The sequence below is a fragment of the Canis lupus genome, chromosome 5, assembly GCF_048164855.1.
Source record: "Canis lupus baileyi chromosome 5, mCanLup2.hap1, whole genome shotgun sequence".
NCBI classification, from domain to species: Eukaryota; Metazoa; Chordata; class Mammalia; order Carnivora; family Canidae; genus Canis; species Canis lupus.
This window is the reverse complement of record NC_132842.1, coordinates 72,620,738-72,647,831: the sequence shown is the minus strand read 5'-3', so window position 1 is coordinate 72,647,831 and position 27,094 is coordinate 72,620,738. Positions and strand designations below refer to the sequence as shown.

Genomic DNA, 27,094 nt, shown 5'->3' with positions numbered 1-27,094 from the left:
CCCCCCTTTTCACCCCAGGGCTATGTACAGGAATGATGGAGGAAGAATTCCATCCAACTTCAACAAAAAATTTCACGTTTCGCAAACTGGGAAATGGGATGCGGGGGAGGGGGCGGCTGAGGCAGACCTGTCCGGGTTTGCCCAAGGTCACACAGTGGAACTGGATCTTCCTGGGGACTTTTTTTAGTGTGCATATATTTGCAGGGTTTTTCAGTTTTTGTTTTTACAATGAGCACACATTAGTTTTGCAATTGTAAATGTAAGTGTGTGTGTTTGAAAACATGATCAGAAAGAAACCCGAGAAAACCAATTAGCCGAGCAACCCCAGGCCGGCGCAGCGTGTGCCCCGCCCGCTCCCGCCCGCTCCCGCCCGCTCCCGCCCGCTCCCGCCCGCTCCCGCCCGCTCCCGCCCGCTCCCGCCCGCTCCCGCCCGCTCCGCGGACTCCCGCTGGCTCCGCCCTCAGGGAGCCGGGAGCTCCGCGCCCCACCAGCCGGGTCGTCGGCAAAACCCGGCGCGGCCGGAGCCGGCGCGGCCCTGGGCGCCGAGGTTCGGAGCGTGCGCAGAGGGCGGCGGAGGCGCATGCTCCCTGGCGGCCCCGGCCCCGCGGTGTGGCGCCGGCGCGGGCCTCGTCGGGCCGCGGAGTCCCGGCCGGCCTGCGGGCATGGCGGCAAGCCTGTGGATGGGCGACGTGAGTGAGGCCGGTGTGCCCGGGCCCGAGGAGGGCGGGTCTTGGCGTCCCGGGGGAGGAAGAGTGAAGGGGCAGGGTCCTCGAATCCCAGAAGGGTGGAAGTGCACGGGGAGGACGGCCCTTTGGGTGACACAGGCGCGTCCCAAAATCTAGGTGAAGGGACGGAGTCTGAGGAGGGCGCTTTCTGGCCTCTCGCCTGCGTTCCTGGAAGCGAACGGGAGGCGCCCCGGGGGGATGGAACGGCAAGAATCCCACGGGCTGAAGGCTGTTGTGGCCCGTGGACTGGAGGGTTAGGGGTCCTAGATCCAGGGAGGGGGCTCCCCACAGGGAGCAAGTGTGACGGGAAGGGAGGCAAAGGATTGGAACGTTGGAACGTGGGAGGTGGGACTCAGGCCGCCGAGTGGATGAAGAGCCCCGCTCCCCTCACCGCGCCCCCGCCAGCCGCGCGCAGCCCGGCCCCGACCGCCGCGAGGCGCCCGGACGCTACCCTGACTGCCCTGCTCTTGTGTTTACGCAGCTGGAGCCCTACATGGATGAGAATTTCATCTCCAGAGCCTTTGCCACCATGGGGGAGACGGTGATGAGCGTCAAAATTATCCGAAACCGCCTCACTGGGTACATTTTTCTCCTTCGATCTTCTCGGTTGTCCCTTTATAGACCGTGCTGCGGTCATTCTCGAGAATGTAAACATGGACAACTCGGGGCTTCCAACCCCTCATAATAGTTAATAGACTGTTAGAGATGCTAACATTTTTTTTTTTTTTTTTTTAATTCATGAGAGACGGAGAAAGGCAGAGACACAGGCAGAGGGAGAAGCAGGCTCCAAGCAGGGAGCCAGACGCGGGACTCGATCCCTGGTCTCCAGGATCACGCCCTGGGCTGAAGGTGGCGCTAAACCGCTGGGCCACCCAGGCTGCCCATTGCTTAAGGACTGGACCCTAGAGCCAGAGTGAAAGTTATGTCTACTGTGCTACCTTGGGCAAATTACTAAACCTCTCCATTTCCATTTCACCGTGACTATGAAAATGGAGATCATAACACCATCTATAGACCTCATGGAGTTATGGTGAGGGTTAAATGAGTTAATTCGCATTCAGCATTTATTTTTTTTTTAAGATTTTATTTATTTATTCATGAGAGACAGAGAGAGGCAGAGGCAGAAGCACAGGCTGAGGGAGAAGCAGGCTCCGTGCGGGGAGCCTGATGCGGGACTCTATCCCAGGACTCCAGGATCACGACCTGAGCCAAAAGCAGATGCTCAACCACTGAGCCACCCAGGCGTCCCCGCATTCAGCATTTAAAGCAGTGTCTGGCATATGGAAAATTCTCTATAAATATAAACAGATCGTGATCTGCTAGGCAGTAGGCACTTTAAAATCATGTTTTGGTGGGGGTGCCTGGGTGGCTCCGTCGTTAAGCCTGGACTCTTGATTTTTGGCTAACGTCATGATTTCAGGGCCCTGAGGTCAAGCCTGCAGTGGGGGGCTCTTGGCTGGGTGTGGATCCTGCTTAAGATTATCTTTTTCTGGGATCCCTGGGTGGTGCAGCGGTTTGGCGCCTGCCTTTGGCCCAGGGCACGATCCTGGAGACCCGGGATCGGATCCCACGTCGGGCTCCCGGTGCGTGGAGCCTGCTTCTCCCTCTGCCTGTGTCTCTGCCTCTCTCTCTCTGTGTGTGACTCTCATAAATAAATTAAAAAAATATTAAAAAAAAAAAGATTATCTTTTTCTAAAAAAAAAAAAAGATTATCTTTTTCTGGGGCAAATGGGTGACTTAGTTAAATGTCTGCCTTCTGCTCAGGTCATGATCTCAGGGTCTTGGGATTGAACCCTGTGCTTTGCTCACTGGTCAGCGGGGAGTCAGCTTCTCCCTCTGCCCCTCCCTTTGCTCATGCTCTCTCTGTCAAATATATATTTTTTTAAAAATTGTTTTTAAAGATAGTATTTATTTATTCATGAGAGACACAGGGAGAGAGAGGCAGAGACACAGGCAGAGGGAGAAGCAGGCTCCATGCAGGGAACCCGATGTGGGACTCTATCCCAGGACTCCAGGACCACGCCCTGGGCTGAAGGCCACGCTAAACAGCTGAGCCATCCAGGGATCCTAAATAGATAAAATCTTTAAAAAAAAAAAAAAAAAAAAGATTATCTCTGTCTCCCCTGTCCAACCCCCTTGCGTGTGCTCTCTCAAAAAAATAAGTTTTTTAAGATACTATTTTTTTGTAGATTTATTGATTTACTTATTTTAGAGAGAGAGAGAGCACGAGCTGAGGAGAGACAGCAGGCAGAGGGAGAGAGTCTCAAACTCTCTGCTGAGTGTGGAGCGCCATGTAGAACTCAATCATACAGTCCTGAGATCATGACCTGAACTGAAATTAAGTCAGACGCTACCCCGGTGCCCCAATAAATAAATCTTTTTTTTTCCAATAAATAAATCTTAAGAAAAAAAAAATTTACTTTTAAGCAATCTTTACACCCAATGTGGGCTCAAACTCACAACCCCAAGATCAGGAGTCACCTGCTTCATGGACTGAGCCAGCCAGGTGCCCCTAAAATCATTTTTTAATTTTAATTTATTTTTTAAACATTTTTAATTTATTTATTCATCAGAGACACACACACACACAGAGAGAGAGAGAGAGAGGCAGAGACACAGGCAGAGGGAGAAGCAGGCTCCATGCAGGGAGCCTGATGCGGGACTTGATCCTGGGAGTCTAGGATCATGGCCCGGGCCAAAGGCAGGCACTAAACCACTGAGCCACCCAGGGATCCCCATTTTTTAATTTGTAAATTGTATTTTTTAATGACAAAAACGTCTGAGCTAAATACTATTATTAGAGAAGCTTCTTAACTGTCTTCAAGTTTACAGAGCAATAAATGACAAGCCAAGACTTAAAATCATGAGTGCCCTTAACTCTTATGTCATTCACTTAAAACGTTATTTTTAGAAACAGTACTATGTGCTATTGTTCTAGGTTCCTTGGGTACATGGCTGAAACAAACCAGACACACACAGTCCCTCTTCTCATGGAGTTTATATATATTACATTCTAATGGGGATCCCTGGGTGGCGCAGACGGTTTGGCGCCTGCCTTTGGCCCAGGGCGCGATCCTGGAGACACCCGGGATCGAATCCCACATCGGGCTCCCGGTGCATGGAGCCTGCTTCTCCCTCTGCCTGTGTCTCTGCCTCTCTCTCTCTCTCTCTGTGACTATCATAAAATAAAAATAAATTAAAAAAAAAAATTACATTCTGGGGATCCCTGGGTGGCGCAGCGGTTCGGCGCCTGCCTTTGGCCCAGGGCGCGATCCTGGAGACCCGGGATCGAATCCCACGTCGGGCTCCCGGAGCATGGAGCCTGCTTCTCCCTCTGCCTGTGTCTCTGCCTCTCTCTCTCTCTCTCAATCTCTATCATAAAAAAAAAAAAAAAAAAAAAAAAAAAAAAAAATTACATTCTAATGACACAGTAAATATGTAAGCAAAACAAAATGCAGAGAATATTTTGAGATAGTGGTGCTATATTGCCTCTACATTCTTCATTCTCCTGAAGGGTTTTTAGTTTTCCTTAGGGTTTTAGTTAGAAAAAGAATTTTTGAGGATCCCTGGGTGGCTCAGTGGTTTGGCGCCTGCCTTTGGCCCAGGGTGCGATCCTGGAGTCCCGGGATCGAGTCCCACATCAGGCTCCTGGCATGGAGCCTGCTCCTGTGTCTCTGCCTCTCTCTCTCTCTCTCTCTCTGTCTATCATAAATAAATAAATCTTAAAAAAAAAAAAAAAAAAGAATTTTTAAAATCAATTTGACAGTGTTTACTGAGCAGCTACTCTGCCAGGAACTCTACTAAAGCAGCTTGCTAAAACATCAAATGGTTGAAAAATATAGATGAGAGAGATGAAGTGTGGTCAGTTCTGGCTGTTTGGTTGACAGGTAAACCTTTGTGTATTCAGAATCCCAGTACCTATTACTGAAACCCAAGCTCGGCTGCCTGTAGCTGGAAAGGCCAATATTCTAGAGATGAGAGTTTTATTTCTTATTTTTTTCCTCCTGATTCTGCTCCACCCCCTCCCAGAGATCAGTTTTGATTGACAAAGAAGATGAGCTTTATTCAGGAGGCCTGGGAAGAAGGCAGACTCTTGTCCAAAAGCTAATTCCAAGTTTTTTCCTGGCCCAGAGATTTTTAAAGTGATTTAAGGTAGTTAATCAGTTAAGGGAATGCAGTGGTGTATGACAACTCTTGACTACGTGCAGTCTCAATGGTGCCAGCAACAGATGTTATCACAGTGCTTGGAGGTATTGCAGTGGGCTCTAGTTCAGGGATGGGGAGATGTTGTGCAAGAGGATTTGCGTCCTTGATGCCCATAGTGGTGTAGGAGAGCATGGTGACACATAGAAGTTTTCTGTTTTTTCTAGGAAAGAATGCATGATCTTTAAATGTCAAAGGTTTAGTTAATCAGTCACGTGGGCTAAGAATGCTTCAAGACTACTATGTTGGTCAGAGGGGCCAAAAGCAGCTTCCTACCTAAGAAACGATTTTCTTTTATTTCTCTTCTCTCTTTCCTCCCTCCCTTCCTTCCTTCCTTTTTCTTTCTTTCTTTCTTTCTTTCTTTCTTTCTTTCTTTCTTTCTTTCTTTCTTTCTTTCTTTCTTTCTTTCTTTCTTCTTTCTTTTCCTTTTTCTTTTTTTCTTTTTATTTTTAAATTTTTTATTTATTTACGAGAGTCACAGAGAGAGAGAGAGAGGCAGAGACACAGGCAGAGGGAGAAGCAGGCTCCATGCACCGGGAGCCCCACGTGGGATTTGATCCCGGGTCTCCAGGATCGTGCCCTGGGCCAAAGGCAGGCTCCAAACCGCTGCGCCACCCAGGGATCCCTCTTTTTCTTTTTTTCTTTTTCTTTTTCTTTTTCTTTTCCTTTTTCTTTTCCTTTTCCTTTTCCTTTTCCTTTTCCTTTTCCTTTTTCTTTTTCTTTCTTTTCTCTTTTCTTTTCTTTTCTTTTCTTTTCTTTCTTTTCTTTCTTTTCCTTCGTCTTTCAACCATTTTATGAAATGAGAAAAAACAGGGAAGCCGTGAGGCCATTCACATACATATATACAGTGTGGAGGGACGGAGGAAAAACCAGCACCACAACAGGTAGTAACTGCTAACCAACTTCCTCAAAGCTCCTAGCAGTAGAACACTCAAGACAGGAGCATATTTATATAGATCCATGCCTGTTCTCTGAAATTGTCAAGGACACGCATTTCCACTGGCCTATCTCTGTAAGTTTTTCTGTATGAAATGCAGTGGAAGTTTTCAGTGACTCCAAGACAGGCATAGAGAACTCATTACCTGTCCCTGTCTGGATTGTGGGATGCCAGGATGTGACAGGACAGGTGGAAAGGGAGAAGCAAAAAAAAAAAAAAAACAAAAAAAACAAAAAAAAAGAAAGGGAGAAGCACCCACGCAGCAGTATGGAAGAAAATATGGTGAGAGCGAGCCATGGAGGGGTTTCCCCCTGCTGCATGAGGCCACTAACACACCTTGACTCTGAGCCTTCAGGTCTGATCAGCAGTCTCAGAACCCTGTGCCCATCCATGGAATGTCTCAGGTAGAGCTGCCCTAGTCCACCGGGCCCCCAGTTTTCATCCTGAGGTTTGAGGGGCTGCAGCCCAGGGCAGGGATGAAGAGCTTCTCTCAGGGAGAGCCAAGAGTGTGCTATCCTTTCCCTGAGAAGCCAGGGCTCTGCTGCTCCCTCCTCTTTAGAGTTGGTACCTCCATCCCCCCAGTTCTCTACATACTGTCTCCACTGGCTTTTTATTTGCACATTCTAGGAACAGATTTTCTGACTGGTAGATCATGCTAGCCTAAATATCTCTTATTTTTGCTCTTGTAGACAGAAAACCCGAGATAATTAGCTACTGTACGAAAACACATTCTCTCTCTTTTTCTTTTTTAAAGATTTTATCTGGGATTCCTGGGTGGCGCACCGGTTTGGCGCCTGCCTTTGGCCCAGGGTGCGATCCTGGAGACCCGGGATCGAATCCCACTTCGGGCTCCCAGTGCATGGAGCCTGCTTCTCCCCCTGCCTATGTCTCTGCCTCTCTCTCTCTCTCTCTGTGACTATCATAAATAAATAAAAATTAAAAAAAATAAAGATTTTATTTATTCATGAGAGGCAGAGACATAGGCAGAGGGAGAAACAGGCTCCCTGCTGGGAGCCTGATGCAGGACTCAATCCCAGGACCCCAGATCACAACCGAAGCCAAAGGCAGATGTTCAACCACTGAGCCACCCAGGTGCCCCTGAAAACACATTCTGTAACACTTTCTACTTTATTGAAATAAGATTTGGAACTATCTTTTTTTTTTTTTTTTAAGATTTTATTTATTTATTCATGAGAGATACAGAGAAAGAGAGAGAGAGACAGAGACACAGACAGAGGGAAAAGCAGGCTCCAAGCAGGGAGCCTGATGCAGGACTCGATCCCGGGTTCCCAGGAGGCGCCAAACCGCTGAGCCACCCAGGCTTCCCTTTTCATAGATTTTTGAAAAATATTTTATTTATTTATTCATGAGAGACAGAGACATAGGCAAAGGGAGAAGCAGGCTCCCCGTAGGAACTTAATGCAGGACTCAATCCCCGGATGCTGGGATTACAACCTGAGCGAAAGGCAGATGCTCAACCACTGAGCCACTCACATGCCCTGAAGATTCTATTTCTAAGTGATATCTACACCCAGCATGGGGCTTAAACCCACAACCTGGAGATCAAGAGTCATATGCTCTACTAACTGAGCCAGCCAGGCACCCCAAGGTTACATATATTTAACTACAATTTTTTAAATTCAAAGAGAAAAAAAGAAGGCAGTCAGATGTGAAGCACCCACATCTTTCATTCATCACTGATGAGACTAAAACATGGTATAGCTGCTGGGGGCAAGTGTCTGGCAGTTCCTTATATACATCTGCCCTATGAGTCAGCAAGTCTAGTCCTAGGTATTTACTTAAGAGAAATGAAAACTTCTATCCACTAAAAATAGGACTTGAAAAGAGTGTTCATAGCAGCTTTATGACAATGGCCAAAAATTGCAAGCAGCCCAGGTATCCGCAGATAGATAAATAGATAAATATTGGTGAATACCACTCAGCGATAAAAAGAACAAACTAGTAATCTAACAACAAATGAATGACTCTCAAGCATTATGCTAAATGAAGGGTCACCTGGCTGGCTCAGTTGGTGGAGCATGTGACTCTGGATCTCAGGGTCCAGAGTTCAAGCCCTGTGTTGGGTGTGGAGCCTACTTTTTTAAAAAAAGCATTATGCTAAATGAAGAAGCCTTTTACTGTATGATTCCATTTACTTAAAATTATAGAATGTACAAAATTTATGTGTAGTAAAAATAACTCAGTGTCTAGGAGATTTGTGTAGTTCATTGCATGTATATTTCATTGCTTGTAAACCAAAAGAGAGAAAGAAAGAATTGTAAACAATAATTGAATAAAATGCCTGTTGAAGTAATTGAGGGAAGTATATCAATATCTACAATTTTGAAATATATCAGTAAATAAGGATAAGTAAGTAGAGGGATGGATAGATGGACAATTATGTGACAAAAAAAGTATAATAAAAAGATTCTATTTATTTGATAGAGTGGGAGTACACAGTGAGAGGGAGGGAGAAGCAGACTCCCTGCTGAGGAGAGAGCCCTACCCGGGGCTGGATTTCAGGACCTTAAGATCATGACCTGAGCTGAAACCAAGAGTCGGAGGCTTAACTGACTGAGCCACCCAGATGCCTCAGAATATGTTTTATAGTGGTTTTTAATCTTTTTTTTTTTTTTTTCATGTCAGGCAGGTCGTGTGCCATGGTTGTAAGAGTTTGAGGGAGGTACATGTCACAACAGTATAAACACTGAGTCATCACACTTATGAACTACAAAAGGATCACTTCCTGTCTAAGTGTAGGAAAGCTCACACTCCTTTTCTCATAACCCTGGATTTTTAGAGGTGAGACTAATTGTCTTACATAAGGGCCTACATTCTGGAATCTGTTTTTGTTTGTTTGTTTTTTAAAGATTTTATTTATCCATGAAAGACAGGCAGAGACATAGGCAGAGGGAGAAGCAGACTCCCTGTAGGGAGACTGACCGTGGGACTCATTCTAGGACCCCAGGATCACACCCTGAGCCAAAAACAGATGCTCAACCACTGAACCACCCAGGTGCCCCTGGGATCTGCCTTTATTTGCTTCCTTATGGTGGTGTTTTACTTGTTCTGTCCCTAATGTTTCCTATAAACAGGACATTAGATTTAAGGGTTTGATTCCTAGGGGCGCCTGGGTGGCTCAATAGGTTAAGCATCTGACTCTTGGTTTTGGCTCAGGTCATCATCTCAGGGTCATCATGAGGCTCCGCACTCAGCAAGGAGTCTCCTGCTCTCCAAGTCTCTGCCCCTCCCCCTGCTTGTGCATGCACGTGCTCTCTCTCTCAAATAAGTTTTAAATCTTTTTGGCAAAAGTACTTCATAGATGGGATTCCTGGGTGGCTCAGCAGTTTAGCGCCTGCCTTTGGCCCAGGGCGTGGTTCTGGAGTCCCGGGATCGAGTCCCACATCGATCTCCCTGCATGGAGCCTGCTTCTTCCTCTGCCTGTGTCTCTGCCTTTTTTAATGAATAAAATCTTTAAAAAAAAAAAGTACTTCATAGATGATACAGTACATAAATAAGCTGAGTCTGAGACTGACCCAGATGGGCATTCCTTATATTTAGGTTTGTATGTTAGTTCTGAACTGGAATAGGGCAGGGAACACAAACAGTATAGGCTCTGATTAGAAAAATATTTTTCCCTCTCCTCAGGCCAGGGCTGAGTCTCACCTAGGAATCCCATCTTTAACCATTCTTTTCCTCTTGTTTGCTTTCTTTCCAGAATCCCAGCTGGCTACTGTTTTGTAGAATTTGCAGATTTGGCCACAGCTGAGAAGTGTTTGCATAAAATTAATGGGAAACCCCTTCCGGGAGCCACACCTGTAAGGACACTTGGATAATGATGATGTTCCCATTTTTATTGTCATCGATAACTCATTTTTTGAATCCCTGCTGTATCCTCACTTTATTTAATCCTGTAACAACCCTGCACAGTAGGCATCGTTATCTTTGACAGTCCAGGAAGCTGAAGCTCAGGGAAGTGGAGTAACATGTCTGAGGCAGCACAAATAGTAAGTGGCAGAGGCAGGACACAAACTGAAGATTGGTTGCCTCTAAAATCCGTGCTTTTTGCACCCTGCCCCGCTGCCTCCCTTAACAGAAGACTTGAAACTCTAGACCTCTTGCCTGATTGAGAAAATAGAACAGGCTGGCAGCAGTGAGGACACATTTCAAGAGAGTTACATTCTGCTCTTCCCACAGTTACTTAGCTTACAGCTGCATCACGCTGGCACACCTGGGCTCATAGAATCATGGAGCTGGCAATGCCCTTAGCGGTCATCCGTGCCACCCCCTCATTTTATACAGGAGAAAAAGCTGAGGCTTAGAGAGGGGGAGATGTTTTGGCCAAGGTAATTTATTTCAGTTTTTTTCAAATATTGTTAGACTTTTGAAACACCTTTCTCTGTTTTAGTTTGTTTGTTTTTAAATTTCTAGGCAAAACGTTTTAAGCTGAATTATGCCACTTATGGGAAACAACCAGATAACAGGTAAGTACGGGATAGTCCCAAGGTAGCTCCAAGCCCCAGGAAATGTCTGGATAGAGACAGGATGCATCACTATGCTGGTCACTACCTAAAAGGAGGTTGGGGGGCCGAGGTTAGTCTGCTTTGCCTTCCTCCTGAAGGATGACTCTCTATCCTCTTCATCTAGTGGACCTGCCCTGTGTGCTTCTTGTCAAGTCCCATGTCTTCTCTATATTTGGTCCTGCCTTCTGCCCTGTTACTACCACAGTATTGATGTTTTTTCATTCAATAAGAATTGACCTGTTGTAGCAACATAAATCGATTCTTTCAGGGTGCTCTTCAAAAGCTTTAAAACAATGTATAAGAGATTTAAAAGGATTTGTGCCCACTGACCCCTAATTCTACTTCAGAATTTATATGTGGATGTGTGTAAGATTGGCCTCAAGTATTCATTGAAATGTTACATATAATGGGAGAAATTGGGAAACCAAATAATTTAATGATAGAGAAGTGGCTTAAATGACAGTATGTTCATTAATTGGAATACTATATATCCATTAATATGTCATTTTGTAGCAAATAAAGACACATTAAGAAGTTAGTGATAGGTTGAAAATGAAAAAATGCTAGAAACAAAACAAGTGAGTCATACCTGAGTTTTGTAAATTCTAAAAGAGAAGCCAGGGGCGCCTGGATGGGTCAGTCGGTTAAGTGTTCAGCTCTTGATCTCAGCTCAGGTCATGATCTCAAGGTTGTGAGGTTAGGCCCTTGCGTTTGGCTGCATGCTGAGGGGTAGAGTCTACCTTAAAAAAGAAAAAAAGAAGCCAAAGACAAAAATATAAAACAGAGTGTTCGTAGTGATTACTTTTGAGTTGTTGGGAAATTGGTAATTATATTTTTCTTTGTCTTTTTGTGTATTCTGATTTAAACAAGGGATATGTATCATACTTGAACTAAGAATGAGTTTACTTTTTTTTTTAATAATTTTTCTAGAACAGAGGTTGACAAAATGTGACCTGACTTGTATCACATGACTTTTTGACTTTTACCATGAGCTAAAAATAGTTTTTATGCTTTTAAAGGATGTGGAAACAAAAACAGAGACCATAGGTGTCCCACCAAGCCTAAAATTTTTACTATCCGGCCTTTCGCAGAAAAAGTTTGCTGACCTATGTTCTAAAAGTTGACATATTTCATTTTAGTTATGCTTTCATTCTTAGGAGATAAGGTCCAGTTCTCATTATCTATCTTTTACTGTTTGAATTAAAAACATGCAGTGATGGGCTCCTGGTTGGCTCAGTTGGTAGGGCACACAACTCTTGATCTTAGGGTCATGAGTTCGAGCCCCTCATTGGGCATAGAGATTACTTAAAACATTTGCAGCAGATACAGAGTGTCTAGTTTTCTCTCTGGAGGACCTCTGATCAGGGCCCCCCACCTGCACTCTTCTAATATTTAAAGCCAGACAGGTTTTGTTCAGTGGGTTAAGCACTTGGGACGGGGGCTGCTTCCACAACACTTCTGCCAGGACTGCCAATGCAACAAATTAAGGACCCATCAGATGTGCTGTTCCCTGAGAAGGCCCAGGAGAGGTTTCTTAAAGTGAGCCAGAAGAGCTTGTTAGAACAGAGGTTTTGGTGTCTGTCTCTGAATCTTGTTCTCTCCTCTCAGCCCTGAGTACTCCCTCTTTGTGGGGGACCTGACCCCAGATGTGGATGATGGCATGCTGTATGAATTCTTCGTCAAAGTCTACCCCTCCTGTCGAGGAGGCAAGGTGGTTTTGGACCAGACAGGCGTGTCTAAGTAAGGCCTTACCTGTTACTGATGCCCACCTTGTTCCAGCATTTGTGTCATAGATGGAGGCGTTAGAGTGAGGCCATGTAGCACGGTGGTTAAGAGCACAGGCTCTGGAGCCAGACTGTGGTGTGCATCCTGACTCCAGTACTGGCTAGGGATACTACAGTAAACAAGTTACCCAACCCCTGACCCGATTTCCTCATCCGTACAACAGATGCAGATTAATCGTGCCTGCTCACAGGGCTGACCTAATGATTACATGATGTGATGTAAATAAAGCAGATAGGGTATGCTTGAGAGGTGTTTGCCATTTTATTTATTACTGTTACTTCAAAAGTGGAGAAACCACAAGAAAGGCTTATTCTTGATCAGAGTAATAGCTATAAGCACAGCTTGAGTTAAAAACTCACAACCTGGATTGAATCCTGCTTCTACAATGATATTGGGCAGGTGATTAAATCCCTCTGAACTTGGTTTTTTTCTCAGTAAAATGCGGACTACTCTTATCTAATCTTTGGGCAGTTTGAAGAGATAAGCCTGGGGAAATGCTCAGCAGAGCCCCTAGGAAATAAGTATGCATGAAATGTTAGCTATCATTTGTTGATCTCCCAAGTAACATATGAGTCCAGGGGTGCTGGGCCGGCTCAGTTGGTTAAGTGTCTGACTCTTGGTTCCGACCTACTCTTGGTTTCAACTCAGGTCATGACCTCAGGGTCGGGAGATCCAGCTCCAAGCAAGGATCTGGGTTCAGAGGATCTGGGTTCAGCGTGGAGTTTACTGGGATTCTTTCCCTCTTCCTGTCCTTTCCCCTCTGCCCCTCCCCCCACTCGTGCGCATGGGTGTTCTCTCCCTGTCTAATAAATAAAATCTTAGAGAATATGAGTCCCTCAGAGCAAGAAGCTTGTCTGCTTGTGATTGCTGAGCCCCATTGCCTAACGTGATACCTGTTCTACAGGGCGGATGTGGTAAAATTTTGCTCAGTGAACTACAGCTGGTACTACCACCACTGCTACCATGATGATGGTGACAGTATTTCCGGTGGATTGGGAGGGAAGCCACTGTTCGGGAAGGATCCCATCAGTGAAGGTGTGGAGGGGAATGGTGAACTAAAGTGGGGGTTCCTCCAGTCTCAGGATCCTGCAGTGCTGGAGTATTTGCATTGCTCGGCGGCGGCGGATTTCTATTGATGGGACTCTCATCCCTTCCTGCAGAGTTTGATAGACTCCCCCGCTCCTCCGTTCTTAGACTTCACCTACATCACATTTGTGATCTAAATAGGGTGTGTGCTTTTGTTTCCTGCAGGGGCTATGGTTTTGTGAAATTCACAGATGAACTGGAACAGAAGCGAGCTCTGACTGAATGCCAGGGAGCGGTCGGCCTGGGGTCTAAACCAGTGCGGCTGAGCGTGGCAATCCCCAAAGCGTGAGTGCTGCGCTGGCGGGAAGATAGAGGGCCTCTGGACTGATGCCTGCCTGGACGCTCCTCATCCACTTGATTGTTGGAGCTTCCACATCCCGGATGGGAGACTGCAGGGAGGCCTGTTATTTGCCAGGCTTTCGTTAAAGACGAGCGAGCATAACCCTGCCCCTCTGGAAGTTTATGGTTGGGGCAGAGCTGTGACCAGCAAAGGCAAACATGTTCAGACATTGCTGGTAGCAGTATTGAGCAGGCATTTGGTCTCTGCATACTTAATGTTCCTGCTCTTTGCCAGCAGTGTCACTGTTAGAAATTTATCCACAGAATTAATAAGAATTGAGAAGGAAAGAAAATTATATCCAATTTTAGCTATGAGAATGGCTAAGAGGTAATGATCCAAACATTACAGAATATTACATACATCACTATCCTACCTGTGTTGCCAGGTGGAAAGCCCTTCTTCCCTTACAGTTCCAAGCAAGTTTCTCACTCAGTAGAAGACAGCTATTCTCTGCGTAGAATCTTCTGTCCTTTGGCTTGAAGCAGTGGTTCTCAACTGGGGACAATTTTATCACGCAGGAGATATTGGCAACACCTGGGGATAATTTTGGTTGTCACAACTTGGGTGGGGAGGTGCTAGAGGCATCTAATGAGTGGAGACCAGTGATGCTACTAAGCATCCTAGACTGTACAGGATGGCTCCCACAACAGACTTATTTGTTCTGCCCCCAGGTCAGTAATGCCAAGGCTGAGAAATTCCATGCCAGGGTTGGAAGGGTACATTCTTAGGACAGGACTTTCATATAGCTAGGTTTTTCAAAGCAGCAAAAGATTTGGAGGTTCTTTGCTGCTTGGCTGGATTCAATACATGGAGGTCAGCCTGCGTGATTTTCCCCTCAAAATGTTATTTGTTTTATAGTACTATATAAGTCATTTGTTCTAAACCACTAGCATGGGTGGCTCAGTTGGTTAAGCCTGAGCCTTTGGCTCAGGTCATGATCCCGGGGCCCTAGGATTAAGCCCCACATCAGGCTCCCTGCTTAGTGAGGAAGACTGCTTCTCCCTCTCCTGCCCCTCCCCCTGCTTGTGCTCTCTTTCTCTCTCTCTCTCAAATAAATTAATATTTTAAAAAATATTTTTAAAAATACCAATAAACTCCACTATATAAAACCATTAAAGAAAATATTTAAAAGAAAAATTTCCTCATTACTCTAAAATGACTGTTAGGATTTCTGACTTCCAGGCTTCTCCATAAACATCTGTAATATATAGATATAGACACACACTCCGTGTGGATCAATTTACATGTGGTAGATTTCTTTATTTATTTTATTTATTTATTTATTCATTTTTAATTATAATAGTGCTCATTCTTTTTCCCCCTGGTTTTCTTTATATATACCTTCCCTTTCCCACATAGCTGCACAATCCTCATAATACATTTTAACAGCTGCAGGGTAGCCTGCAGTTCCTCTGATAATTGATGGTGTTGGTTTCTGATGTGTTACCATTTATTTGATCAACAGTGACTGATTCCCTAAAACTCTTAGGCTCTGACCTAGAGTTTGGAGTTGTAGCTATAAACAAGAGAAACAAAGTCCCTTCTGCAAGGAGGTTACTTCTGTTCCATTTCTTGGTTGATCATTGTTGTCAGAATTTGGTGCCTGTGTCTAGGGAGGTGCTATCAAGCACTAGGAATTGAGGGCAGTGAGAGGTTCCTTTGAGAGTTCATCTGTGAGAGCTCAGTGTGGAGAAAGAATAGAAATGTGCAAACCCAGGCCAGGGAGACCCCCTTCAGTTACGTGAACGTATCAGGAGGGTAGCAGACTCCTTGGAAACATGGTGGGGGTAGTCACAGAGGGGAACATTAGTAGTTTCCAGCCTTGCACTGGGCAGGGAGAGGGCCTAGCCTCCCCATCAGGAAGTGGTGCTAAGGCAGTCAGACGTGGAATTGTCTAACTGTTCTGGCCAAGTCCTGCTCACCATGTAGACATTGAACTCAAAAGGAGCTTGTGAAGAGCTCGTTCAGACATTGAGAATTTGTGGTTCCTGTGACAGGGTTTGCTGTGGTGGTTCAACTCCTGCTTATGACTTGGTTTCGTCTCTGGCTTCACCATGGAAATAGAATACACCAGTCATGAGGACGCAGGCGCATTCCACACCATGTGACAGTTATAATTCTCTTTATAAACCACCTGGCATGGTGGTCTGAGCTTCTGCCTCCTGCACGTTGCGTTGCACTTACGAATCTGGCTTTTTGGAGTATGATGACTGGAAGCGCATTGCCATGTTGTTCTGATTCTCTCGTCTAGGACTTCTGCTCAGACCCCAGGCCTGTCTCATAAGCCTACTCATACATGGTTTTGTGTATTTTTGAAAGCAATGCATCCTTTGCAAGCTTGACATTCTGTCTTTGGTTGGCAGTGGCTGGGGTAGCAAGTGGTTAGCAAGAAAAAAGCTATCCACTGAGCCTGGGCCTCAGCCCTGATTGGTGAGCTCAGGATATAGGAGCCTGGCAAGTGCTCACTTCAGCAGCACGTGTATAGGAGCCTGGCAAGATGTCTTGTATCTGTCAGGACAGGTGCTGTATGTAATGATGTAGTGTTCAGAAATGAGTCTTGGGGTTTTGGCTCCAGTCCTGGGTGGCCTTGGGTGAGTCACTTAACCTTTTTAGAGGCTCAGTATTCTCATCTGTATAATGGGAATAATAGCTCTGTCATAGGGTTGTACAGGACTTAAAATAGGAGCCTGTATATGAAAAACAGTGGACCCAAATCCTGAGTACCTAATCCATAAACAATAGCTGTGACTATAGTGGTGATGATAAGGCTACTGGAACACTTCATCTTTGGGGGAAAGAGGTGATTAGACATTTTGTAGTTTGAAATGTTTCCTGGATCATCCTATACTCAAAATTTTCAGGCCATGTTCACCTGAGCCTTTGTGGCTGGCAGAAAAACAGTCATCTCCCCCACCCCCTAACCTGGATCTTGAGAAGAAGACAAGTCAGTACTGACGAGATGATGATGATGATGATGATGATGATGATGATGATGATGATGATGGTTATTATATATATATATATATATTTTTTTTTTTTTAGTACTGACAAGATTTGATAAGAGACCGTTAAAAACCCCTGACTCTGAAACCTAGGCTCTGGAGCCAAACTGCCTGGGTTTGGATCTCTGTGACTTTGGACAAATTATGTGACCTTTTTGGACTTTAGTTTCCTCATCTGTAAAAATAGGAATAAGTGTATTCTTATTGAATCAGGTTGTTGTGGGGATTAAATGGGTTAATCTGCAGGAAGCACTCCGGACAGCCCCTGGCCATGTAGATGTGCCATGTGATGGCAATGTTTGCCTGTGTTCATTTATTTTTTGCTTCTTTCTTTGTTTCAGGAGCCGTGTGAAGCCAGTGGAGTATAGTCAGATGTACAGTTACAGCTACAACCAGTATTACCAGCAGTACCAGAATTACTACGCCCAATGGGGTTATGACCAGAACACAGGCAGCTACAGCTACAGCTACCCCCAGTATGGCTACACCCAGAGCACCATGCAGGTAACCATGGTTTGGCAGATCTGGTCCTCTTGGGTCATGTCTTCCTCCATCACGGGATTAGTGAGGATGGGAGCTTGGGCTTCAGAAGAAATGAGGAAAGATGAAGTGACCTCTTTGTCAAAAATAAGGCCTCCTTGTCTTGGGCCAGGAATTTATGCTGCTTCTTACCCTCTTTTTGGTCTCTTGGCAGACATACGAAGAAGTTGGGGATGATGCGTTGGAAGGTAAGAAGGAAGTTTGTTTTCTCACTCCTCTTTCCTTTGTCAGGTGATTGCTCTGTGGCTGCCACTGTGCCTTTAGCTAGATGCAGAGGAATGAGAACTAGCACGTGCATAATTATAGTAAGAAGTGAGTGTGTCCTCCAGAGATGTGTGCGCAATCCCAGGGAGCCTAGAGGAAGCAGCTCGACAGGGGACCGAGCCGGTCACTTCCTAGATGTGGGACATTCAATCCCCACTTGTAGGTGTCCAGCATATCTCTTGCCTTATGTTTGTTTGATAGTTTATAAAATTCATTTTTTTATCTCCTTTTAATTTTTTTCTCTATATTTTATATTACATTTTTTTCCTCATTCTCAAGTAATAGTTATGATTGAAAATTTGGAAAATATGGTAACATCTTAAGAAGAAATTGAAAATCACCGCGATCCTGCTACATATAATAGACATATTTTTTTTTAATTAAAAGCATTTATTGTCATTTTTACTGAATTTAACAGAAGAAAAAGGAAAGTAAAACTGAAGGAATTGCTAATCTTTAAACAAATGACTTTTCAAATGAGATCATTAATACTTAAAGGATTTCTAAGGTTTGGGACGCCTGGGTAGCTCACTGGTTGAGCGTCTGCCTTCGGCTTAGGGCATGATCCTGGAGTCCAGGGGTCAAGTCCCACATCGGGCTCCCTGCATGGAGCCTGCTTCTCCCTCTGCCTATGTCTCTGCCTCTCTCTGTGTCTCTCATGAATAAATAAAATCTTTAAAAAAACTATGAAAAATAATTTTAATATGTTTCTGAATAGATGTTAAATTTTAAAGAAGTAAAATTTAGGGACACCTGGCTGACTCAACAGTGGAGCATGTGACTCTTGATCTTGGGGTTGTGAGTTCAAGCCCCATGTTGGGTGCAGAGATTACTAAAAATAAAATAAAATCTTAGGGCACCTGGGTGGCTGAGTCAGCTAAGCATCTGACTCTTGATTTCGGCTTAGGTCATGAGATTGAGCCCCATGTCCCGTCGGGCTCCACACTGGGCATGGAGCCTGCTTAAGATTCTCCCTCTACTCCTCCTCCTACCCCCTGCTTTCACACGCATACTCTCTCTTTAAAAAAAATATATAAAGTAAAAGTTAAAAAATAGTAATAAAGCACTTGTATACACATGCTGTCATCTGTCTCTAACAGCAGTGTCCTTGGAGGTGGGCCAGCAAAATACAGGAGCTCTAGTTGACACATGGAGAACTGGCCACCCAAGTGCTCTGCTCAAGCACACCCTGTGAGTTAGATGCTGAATCAGGCCAGGAGTCCCTGACTTTCTTTTTTTTTTTTCTTTTTTTAGTTCCTGACTTTCTATGCTCAGTCTCTGACTTCTCCCTCCAGGAGCAGATTAATCTTAACCTGATTATAATATTTTTGTGTAACTCCTTAGAATTAGAATTTTCCAGTCTCTTTCTCATCTATTAATATAATATATTAATACCAAACGTATTTTGTGCCAGGCCCTGCTACCTTTCAACATTATGATGGTGGATTGGTACCATTATAATCCCCAATCTACAGAAAAGAAAACTGAGGTTTGGGGAGTTAATAATAGCTAAGTCATGGAGGTTTTACTATGTGCAGGCCCTGTTTTACATCTATTTTTTTTTTTCCTGTTTTACATCTATTAATGCATTTAAACTTCACAACTATTTTGAGGTAAGTACAATTTATTCTGGTTTTACTGAATAAAAAAAATAAGGTAAAGGATTCAAATTACTTGTTAAAGGTTGATGGGAGTCACTCCTGGAACCCCTGCTGTCTTGCCTCAGTTGGAGTGCTTTTACCACTGAGTCCTACAGCCTCCCGCCCAGTTCAACCTAATAACCACCCAGCGGGGCCACAGCAGAGAGCATTGCTCTTCTTTGTCCCTTCCTTGGCTTCCGTGAGCCATGGTTCATCAGGCCCTGTCTTCAGACTGAGGAAGGATGCTCTATTGTATATGTATCTGTGGACTTCAGCATACACAAATGCTTGCCCTTGATCGAGCTCTTTCCTAAACTGTTCCTGTAAGTTGTTACCTATGCTTAGTGGAGAAACCAGACTGGTCAGGCTCTCTTATAGTTTCCATAGGGAGCTTCTGTAAATGCTCAAACCTTTGTATAATTAGATTAAAATTCCAAGAGAAAAGATCCTTCTGGGTGCAGAAATAGGCATAGGACTTACATGAAAAGATTCGGCACTGGTTTGGAAGAGGAAACAGATTCTTAAGAGTAGTGAGAAAGCTGGAAATAATTTGCAAAAGAAACACACATGCCTGTAAACCACAAGAAAAAAAAGTTTAAACATGCTGTTTGTATCAGAGGCGATCTGTACTATATCACCAGTAGGATATAGGATGTGTAAATCTGTAAGGCAGGCCAGCAAGCTTGAAACACAGGCAGGATTTCTATGTTATGGTCTTGAGGCAGAATTCCTTCTTTGGGAAACCTCACCAAAATTAAGGCCTTAAAATTTTCAAATGAAAAAAAATTTTTTTTCAAATGATAATGAGACCGACATATATATATCTTTTTTTTTTTAAAGACTTTATTTATTCATGTGAGAGACAGGCAGAGATGCACACAGGCAGAGGGAAAAGCAGGCTCCCCGCCAGGAACCCGACATGACTTGATCCTGGATCCCAGGATCATGCCCTGAGCCAAAGGCAGACGCTCAACCATCGAGCCACCCAGGCATCCCATCCCACCCATATTATTGAGGATTATTTATTGAGAGAGCACTTGCATGGGGAAGTGGGGCAGAGGGAGAAAATCCTAAACAGGCTCCATACCTAACACGGAGCCATCTGGGCACCGGAAGGATAATCTTAAAATCAGCTCATTACAGATGTGAATCACATATATAAAATACCTTCACACCAATACCTAGACTGGTATTTGACCAAACAGGGCACTAGAACCTAGCCAAGTTGACACATAAAAATTTAACCATCACACTATTAATAGGCAATTTTAAATTCAAATATACTTTGTTTCTTAGGGTGCCTGGCTGGCTCTTGATCTCAGAGTTGTGAGTTTGAGCCCCAACTTGGGTGTAGAGATTACTTTAAAATCTTAAAAAATACATATATTTTTTAAAGAATTTATATATATAAAATACATACTGTGTTTCTTAAAAAGTTAGTATTTTATTTTATTTATTTTAATATTTTATTTATTTATTCATGAGAGACACAGAGAGAGAGAGAGGCAGAGACGCAGGCAGAGGGAGAAGCAGGCTTCATGCAGGGAGCCCGATATGGGTCTCCAGGATCACGCCCTGGACTGAAGGTGGCACTAAACCACTGAGCCACCTGGGCTGCCCCAATTTTTTATTTTATATTACAGTTTTTATGATGTTTATATCCTTTGGATCAGTAATTTTACTTGAAAGATCTTTTTTGTTTGTTTATTTGTTTAAGATTCATATTTATTTATTCATGAGAGACACAGACTGAGAGAGAGAGGCAGAGACATAGGCAGAGGGAGAAGCAGGCTCCTCACAGGGAGCCTGATGCAGGACTCGATCCTGGAGCCCAGGATCATGACCTGAGCCAAAGGCAGGCACCCAACCGCTGAGCCACCCAGGTATCCCTTACCTTGAAAGATCTTACCCCAAATGATAATCAGTGGTCCAGATGAATGTGTATAGAGGATTTCTTAAACAGATGTAGTCTTTTTTTTTTTTTCCCTTGGTCTTTTTCTACAAGTATTGACATAGGGAAATGTTTTCAGTGAAAAAAGGGCCAGGTATAAAATAAGATACATAGTAAAAGCCCCGTTAGGGTTTTTGTTTTTTGGAATATAACTCACATAACAGACTTTACCCTTTTTATTTACCCTTTTTATTTATTTTCAGATTTCACCTTTTAAGGTACACATACAGTCCAGTAGTTTTTTTTTTTTTTTTTTTTTTAATTTATTTATTTATTCAGAGAGAGAGAGGCAGAGACATAGGCAGAGGGAGAAGCAGGCTCCATGCCAGGAGCCTGACGTGGGACTCCATCCCGGGCTCCAGGATCACACCCTGGCCTGCAGGTGGCACTAAACCGCTGCGCCACTGGGGCTGCCCTCCAGTAGTTTTTAGAAGGGTCACACAGCTGTGTACCCATTACCACTAATTCCTGTGACCAGTGGCCAGACCAGTGGCAGTCCCTCTCCACATGCAGCCCCTCCTGCCCCCAGCAACTGCTTAGCTACTTTCTGTCTCTGAATGTACCTATTCTGGGCGGTTTTTTTTTTTTTTTAATATATTTTTTTAGGTTTTTATTTATTCATGAGAGATAAAGAGAGGGAGAGACGCAGGAAGAGGGAGAAGCAGGTTCCCTACAGGGAGCCTGATGCAGGACTCAATCCCAGGACCTCGGGATCATGAACTGAGCCAAAGGCAAATGCTCAACCACTGAGCCACCCAGGTGCCCTAAAAAAAAACTTTTTAAAAAATATTTTATTTATTTATTCATGAGAGACAGAGAGGCAGAGATACAAGAAGAAGCAGGCTCCATGCAGGAAGCCCAACATGGAACTTGATCCCTAGACCCGGGATCATGCCTTGAGCCAAAGGCAGAGGCTCAACCGCTGAGCCACCCAGGCATCCCTAAAAAATTTTTTTAAGTAGGCTTCTCTCCTAATGTGGAGCTTGAACTCAACTCTGAGATTAAAAGTAAAGTTGCATCTCTACTGACTGAGCCAGCTGGGTGCACCAGGGCATTTTAAATAAATGGAACTATATATAATGTGTGGTCCTTTGTGAATGGCTTCTTTCACTTAACCATAGTGTTGTAGAGTGTGTCATTACTTCATTCTTTTTCATGGCCAAACAACATTCCATTCTGTGGATATCCATTTTATTGATAGATGTTTGGGTTGTTTCCACTTATAGTATTATGAATATACTACTTATGAGCATTCATGTGTAAGTTTTTATGGGGACATAAATAAGTTTTCATTATATAGGAGTGGAATTGCTGGATCATATGGCAAACTCTTTACATTGGAGGAACCACCAGAGTTTTCTGAAAGGGCTGCAGCATTTTCCATTCCCACTAAACTTTTCCAAAAATGGGTGCGCCATTTCCATTCCTACAAGGGCTGCAGTTTCTCCACATCCTCACCAGTAGATTGTTACTCAATTTTATTACAGCCATCCTAGTGGGCTTCAAGTTGTATCTCATTGGGGTTTTTTTTTTTTTTTTTAATTTTATTTATTTATGATAGTAACAGAGAGAGAGAGAGAGGCAGAGACACAGGCAGAGGGAGAAGCAGGCTCCATGCACCGGGAGCCCAACGTGGGATTCGATCCCGGGTCTCCAGGATCGTGCCCTGGGCCAAAGGCAGGCGCCAAACCGCTGCGCCACCCAGGGATCCCTCATTGGGGTTTTGATATGCAGTTTCCTGATGGCTAATGATATGGTTTTTTTTTTTTAAAGATTTTATTTATTTATTCATGACAGACATGAGAGAGAGAGAGAGAGAGAGGCAGAGACACAGGCAGAGGGAGGAGCAGGCTCCATGCAGGGAGCCTGGTGTGGGACTTGATCCTGGGTCTCCAGGATCAGGCCCTGGGCTGAATGAAGGTGGCGCTAAACTGATGAGCCACCTGGGCTGCCCAATGGCTAATGATATTGAACATCTTCGTATCCTTATTGGCTGTGTGTGTGTGTAGATCTTTGGAGAAATGTCTATTCAAGCCCTTTGTCCATTTTTAAATTGGGTTGTCTTTTTATTGTTGCATTATAAGATTTCCTTATATTCTGTTCTGGATACTAGTTCCTTATCAGACATATGTTTTACAAATTATCCCATTCCATGAGGTATCACTCCCCTTTCTAGATAATGTCCTTTGAAGCACAAACATTCATTTCTGTGAAATCCTATTTTTTCTTTTGTTTGTGCTTAAATGGTGTCATATCTAAAAGGTACTGCTTGTTTACGCCTGTTTCCTTCTCAAAGTTTAGAGTTTTAGCTCTTTTTTTTTTTTTTTTTAATTTTTATTTATTTATGATAGTCAGAGAGAGAGAGAGAGGCGCAGAGACACAGGCAGAGGGAGAAGCAGGCTCCATGCACCGGGAGCCCGACGTGGGATTCGATCCCGGGTCTCCAGGATCAGCCCTGGGCCAAAGGCAGGCGCCAAACCGCTGCGCCACCCAGGGATCCCTAGAGTTTTAGCTCTTACATTTAGTTCTTTTTTTTTTTTTTTTTTTTTTTATTTATGATAGTCACAGAGAGAGAGAGAGAGAGGCGCAGAGACACAGGCAGAGGGAGAAGCAGGCTCCATGCACCGGGAGCCCGACGTGGGATTCGATCCCGGGCCTCCAGGATCGCGCCCTGGGCCAAAGGCAGGCGCCAAACCGCTGCGCCACCCAGGGATCCCACATTTAGTTCTTTAAATCATTTTTAGTTCATTCTTGTGTAAAGTATGGAGAGTCTAGCTTTATTCTTTGTGCTTTTTCCAGTTGTTCCAGCACCATTTGTTGAAAAACTGTTCTTTACCATTGAGTTGTCTGGTATCCTTGTTGAAAACCAACTTACTATAAATCTATACCGTGGGTTTGGACTCTTAAAACTTATTCCATTTATCTGCATGTCTATCCTTAAGCCACTGCCAGTTTTTATTACTGTTGCTTTGTAATAGTTTTTGAAATGGAGAAGTCCTTGAACTTTGTTTTCTTTCTTTTTTTTTTTTTTTTTAAGATTTATTCACTCATTCATTCATTCATGAGAGACAGAGAGAAAGGCAGAGACACAGGCAGAGGGAGAAACAGGCTCCAGGTAGGGAGCCTCACAAGGGACTCCATCCAGGGTCTCCAGGATCATGCCCCAGGCTGAAGGCGGCACTAACCGCTGAGCCACCCAGGCTGCCCACTTTGTTCTTTTTCAAAATTTTTTTTGCTATTATGAATCCTTTGCATTTCCATCTAAGTTACAATTAGCTTCTCCATTTGTTAAACAAAGCAGCTGACAAGGGATTACATTGAATCTGTAGATCAATTTGGGGCGTATTGCTATCTTAAGCAACATATTCCATTGTACACAGGATGTCTATTTTGTTAGGTCCTCTTTAATTTCTCTAATTGTAAAATAAGTGTTTTAATGAATGGTTATGTTTGTACATTTTATTTTTAAAAGACTTTACGTATTTATTTGAGAGAACACAAGTAGTAGGGAGCAGCAGAGGGAAAAGGAGCAGCAGACTCCCTGGTGAGCAGGAAACTCCACATAGAGCTTGATCCCAGGATCCCGAGATCATGACCTGAGCCAAAGGCAGACACTTAGCTGACTGAACCACCCAGGCGCCCTGCCCTGTGTGTGTGCATTTTAAACCAACACAAGACTACAAGTAAAAGTCTATAAAGGGTTATGTCATAGTGATTAAGGAGTTTTAAAACTTCTTTGTGAAAAATAATGTATACAGAAAAGTATGTAAAACAAGTATACAGTTCTGTAATTATAAAGCAATTGCTTGTGAAACCTTTATTTGGATCGAGAACATTGCCAGCCTCCAGAAGCTATCCTTCCCAGTCACAACCCTGCTAGGGAAAACTGTTGACTTTTGTGATAACCATTTATCCACCTAGATCTGCATCCTTAAGTAACATGATTTAGTTTTGCCTGTTTTAACTTCATACAATGCAGTTGTACTGTATGTACTGTCCTTTTTTCATTCAACATCATTTTTCAGTAAAATTCTGCTATAGTTAACATATAGGTCTATTAGCTCCGAGTGTACAGTATAGTGACTTGACAATTCTATACATTACTCGGTGCGCATCCTGGTAAATTACTAACACCATTTGTGAGATCCACCAAGTTGAATGCAGCCGAGGCTCATTTTCATTGCTCTATAATGTTCCCTTTGAAGAATAGCGCTCTGGACTTCGTAGTTTTGATCAGATTTCCATAACCCAAAATTGAAGGCCCACACTAGGAAAGCCAGGGCATGTAAAGTCCAGAGATACGAGATGGACTAACAGCCACCATTATTTGAGTATTACTGTTGCATTCTCTAAGTAGACTCTACTTTGATCCTCAAAGGACAGGGAACTTGGGTGTGGGGAACAGGAAGCCCTGGGAGGAGGGAATGGAGTCCAAGCCTTGGAGTGCTTCTCCGGGTGCCCTGAACCCACCCTGACTTCTCTTGCAGATCCCATGCCGCAGTTGGATGTGACAGAGGCCAACAAGGAGTTCATGGAGCAGAGTGAGGAGCTATATGATGCCCTTATGGATTGTCACTGGCAGCCCCTCGACAGCGTATCTTCAGAAATCCCTGCCATGATGTAGTCAGGACAGAGGACAAGCCGAAATGGATGGACTGTGTGAAGGAGATGAGAGACTCCTTTTTAACAGTAATATTGGAAGAACTTTTACCCTTCTGGAAATGTTTTGTAAGATTTTAGTAATCAACTCTTCTGAGATTGACATTCCTGCAACACCGCTGCCTTCATTTGCCCATCAGCCTTCCCAGTTTGAAAACCAGGGTGCACTGTTGAGCAAGGTTCTAATTGTATTTAAACAACTTCCCAGGCTGAGTTATCTATACTCTCTTGGAGATAAAGGAGAGTTTGGGGTTATTAATAAAAGTGGATTAGGATTTTTTTTTTTTAACCCAGAGCTCCCCCCCCCCCAAGTTTGCAGGCTAGATTTCCAGCTGGGAAGGAAGTTGCATGGAACCAGCTAAATCTAGACTAGAAGGCTTTAGACTTAGGGGCATGCTCCCAGAGCAACTCAGACAAACCCATGTTGAGGGTCTTAATTGTGACCTCTGTGTACCTGGCTCACCTGTTTCTTGACCTTAATTTCATTTGATGGGTATGAATTTCTCCAGTACCCATGTGGAAAATCAGAACTTCCCTACTTCTGTGCAACAGGAAATTGTATATCGGGGAAGGGCCACAACAAGGGCAACTTAAGATAAATAGCTTAAGTCAGAAAAAGCCTTCAGATGTTTTAGGGGACATGTCTTAGGCTCTGCCTGAATTTTCAGGCCTATTAAAGGATATATTATATACGATGGCAGTTATGGAATTGATCATATTGTCCTGAGAGGTCAACCTATTTTTATGGAAAGATGGACACTGTAATGGTATGGAATATCCAGCAATTCAAGAGACATTAAAACACAGGGCAGCCCTGGTGGCGCAGTGGTTTGGTGCCGCCTGCAGCCCGGGGCGTGATCCTGGAGACCCAGGATGGAGTCCAATCAGGCTCCCTGCATGGAGCCTGCTTCTCCCTCTGCCTGTGCCTGTCTCTGAATAGAGAAAATTAAAAATCTTAAAAAAAAAAAAAAAAAGACAAGACACAAACATACTCCAAATTTTTTATTGGTCACTTACATGCCCTGTGCCAGCATTCACAGAAATACAGAGGTCGTGATTCTTCACTAAAATCATCTGTTGTCTTTCAACTTGCCTCATCCCATAGTGTTTCTCTCCTAAAAAGGAAGTATAAGCCAGCGTGTTAACATCCCCAATTAATTAATGCCACGCTGGGTTTTTCTGAAGAGCTGGTCTCAGTCCCATATCCGCATTTATCATCCATAGATGTCCACTCAGATTAGGTTTCATCCTGGACCAGTCAGCCTAAAAAACCTGCTAGATGAACTATCTGTTTTTACCCAACCCATCTCCCATTCTCCCAGGACAGGGGCCAGTAAGATTCCATGTTTTGAGGTTTCCCCAAACTTCAGCATGAGCTCAAACCACTACAGTACACTCACAGCAACCAGCCCTTGCCACCAAAGGTGCAGGGCTTTGGC

General features: G+C 44.0%; 2 protein-coding genes, 1 long non-coding RNA gene and 2 other non-coding genes across 14 annotated transcripts in view; 1 reads left to right on the top strand and 4 right to left on the bottom strand.

The window, feature by feature from the left end:
• Positions 1-562: 562 nt before the first annotated feature.
• Positions 563-26,350, top strand: TRNAU1AP (tRNA selenocysteine 1 associated protein 1). Of its 3 annotated transcripts, XM_072827467.1 has the most exons (9): positions 563-689; positions 1,207-1,304; positions 9,584-9,683; positions 10,297-10,349; positions 11,997-12,128; positions 13,425-13,544; positions 16,943-17,105; positions 17,296-17,329; positions 25,484-26,350. In XM_072827467.1, exons 1-9 carry the CDS (start codon positions 663-665, stop codon positions 25,618-25,620), a joined length of 864 nt encoding a protein of 287 aa, XP_072683568.1. In that variant the 5' UTR covers positions 563-662; the 3' UTR covers positions 25,621-26,350. The 3 variants fall into 3 exon arrangements, with proteins under 3 accessions (XP_072683568.1, XP_072683570.1, XP_072683569.1); XM_072827469.1 differs by lacking the exon at positions 11,997-12,128; XM_072827468.1 differs by lacking the exon at positions 13,425-13,544.
• Positions 8,282-14,160, bottom strand: LOC140634063 (uncharacterized). The gene is made up of 2 exons (XR_012031619.1): positions 13,973-14,160; positions 8,282-11,128 (listed from the first exon to the last, which is right to left on the bottom strand). It is a non-coding gene; the product is annotated as an uncharacterized lncRNA (long non-coding RNA).
• LOC140634557 (small nucleolar RNA U13) lies at positions 8,506-8,605 on the bottom strand. Its single transcript, XR_012031996.1, has one exon. It is a non-coding gene; the product is annotated as a small nucleolar RNA U13 (small nucleolar RNA).
• A 294-nt stretch (positions 26,351-26,644) lies between the features above and the next one.
• The window catches only part of TAF12 (TATA-box binding protein associated factor 12), a 52,660-nt gene continuing 52,210 nt past the window's right edge, over positions 26,645-27,094 (bottom strand). For all 8 annotated transcript variants that reach the window (XR_012031617.1, XR_012031618.1, XM_072827477.1 and 5 more), the window contains one exon: positions 26,645-26,770. The gene's annotated coding sequence lies outside the window, so the exon portion shown is untranslated. The remainder of the gene's footprint in view (positions 26,771-27,094) is intronic.
• Positions 26,841-26,914, bottom strand: LOC140634553 (small nucleolar RNA SNORD99). Its single transcript, XR_012031992.1, has one exon. It is a non-coding gene; the product is annotated as a small nucleolar RNA SNORD99 (small nucleolar RNA).

Coding starts and splice junctions, on each gene's coding strand:
- TRNAU1AP (XM_072827467.1), top strand. CDS start 663: ATGGCGGCAAGCCTGTGGATGGGCGAC. Junction 1,305..9,583: donor ATCCGAAACCGCCTCACTGG/GTACATTTTTCT, acceptor CTTTCTTTCCAG/AATCCCAGCTGGCTACTGTT. Junction 13,545..16,942: donor AGCGTGGCAATCCCCAAAGC/GTGAGTGCTGCG, acceptor TCTTTGTTTCAG/GAGCCGTGTGAAGCCAGTGG.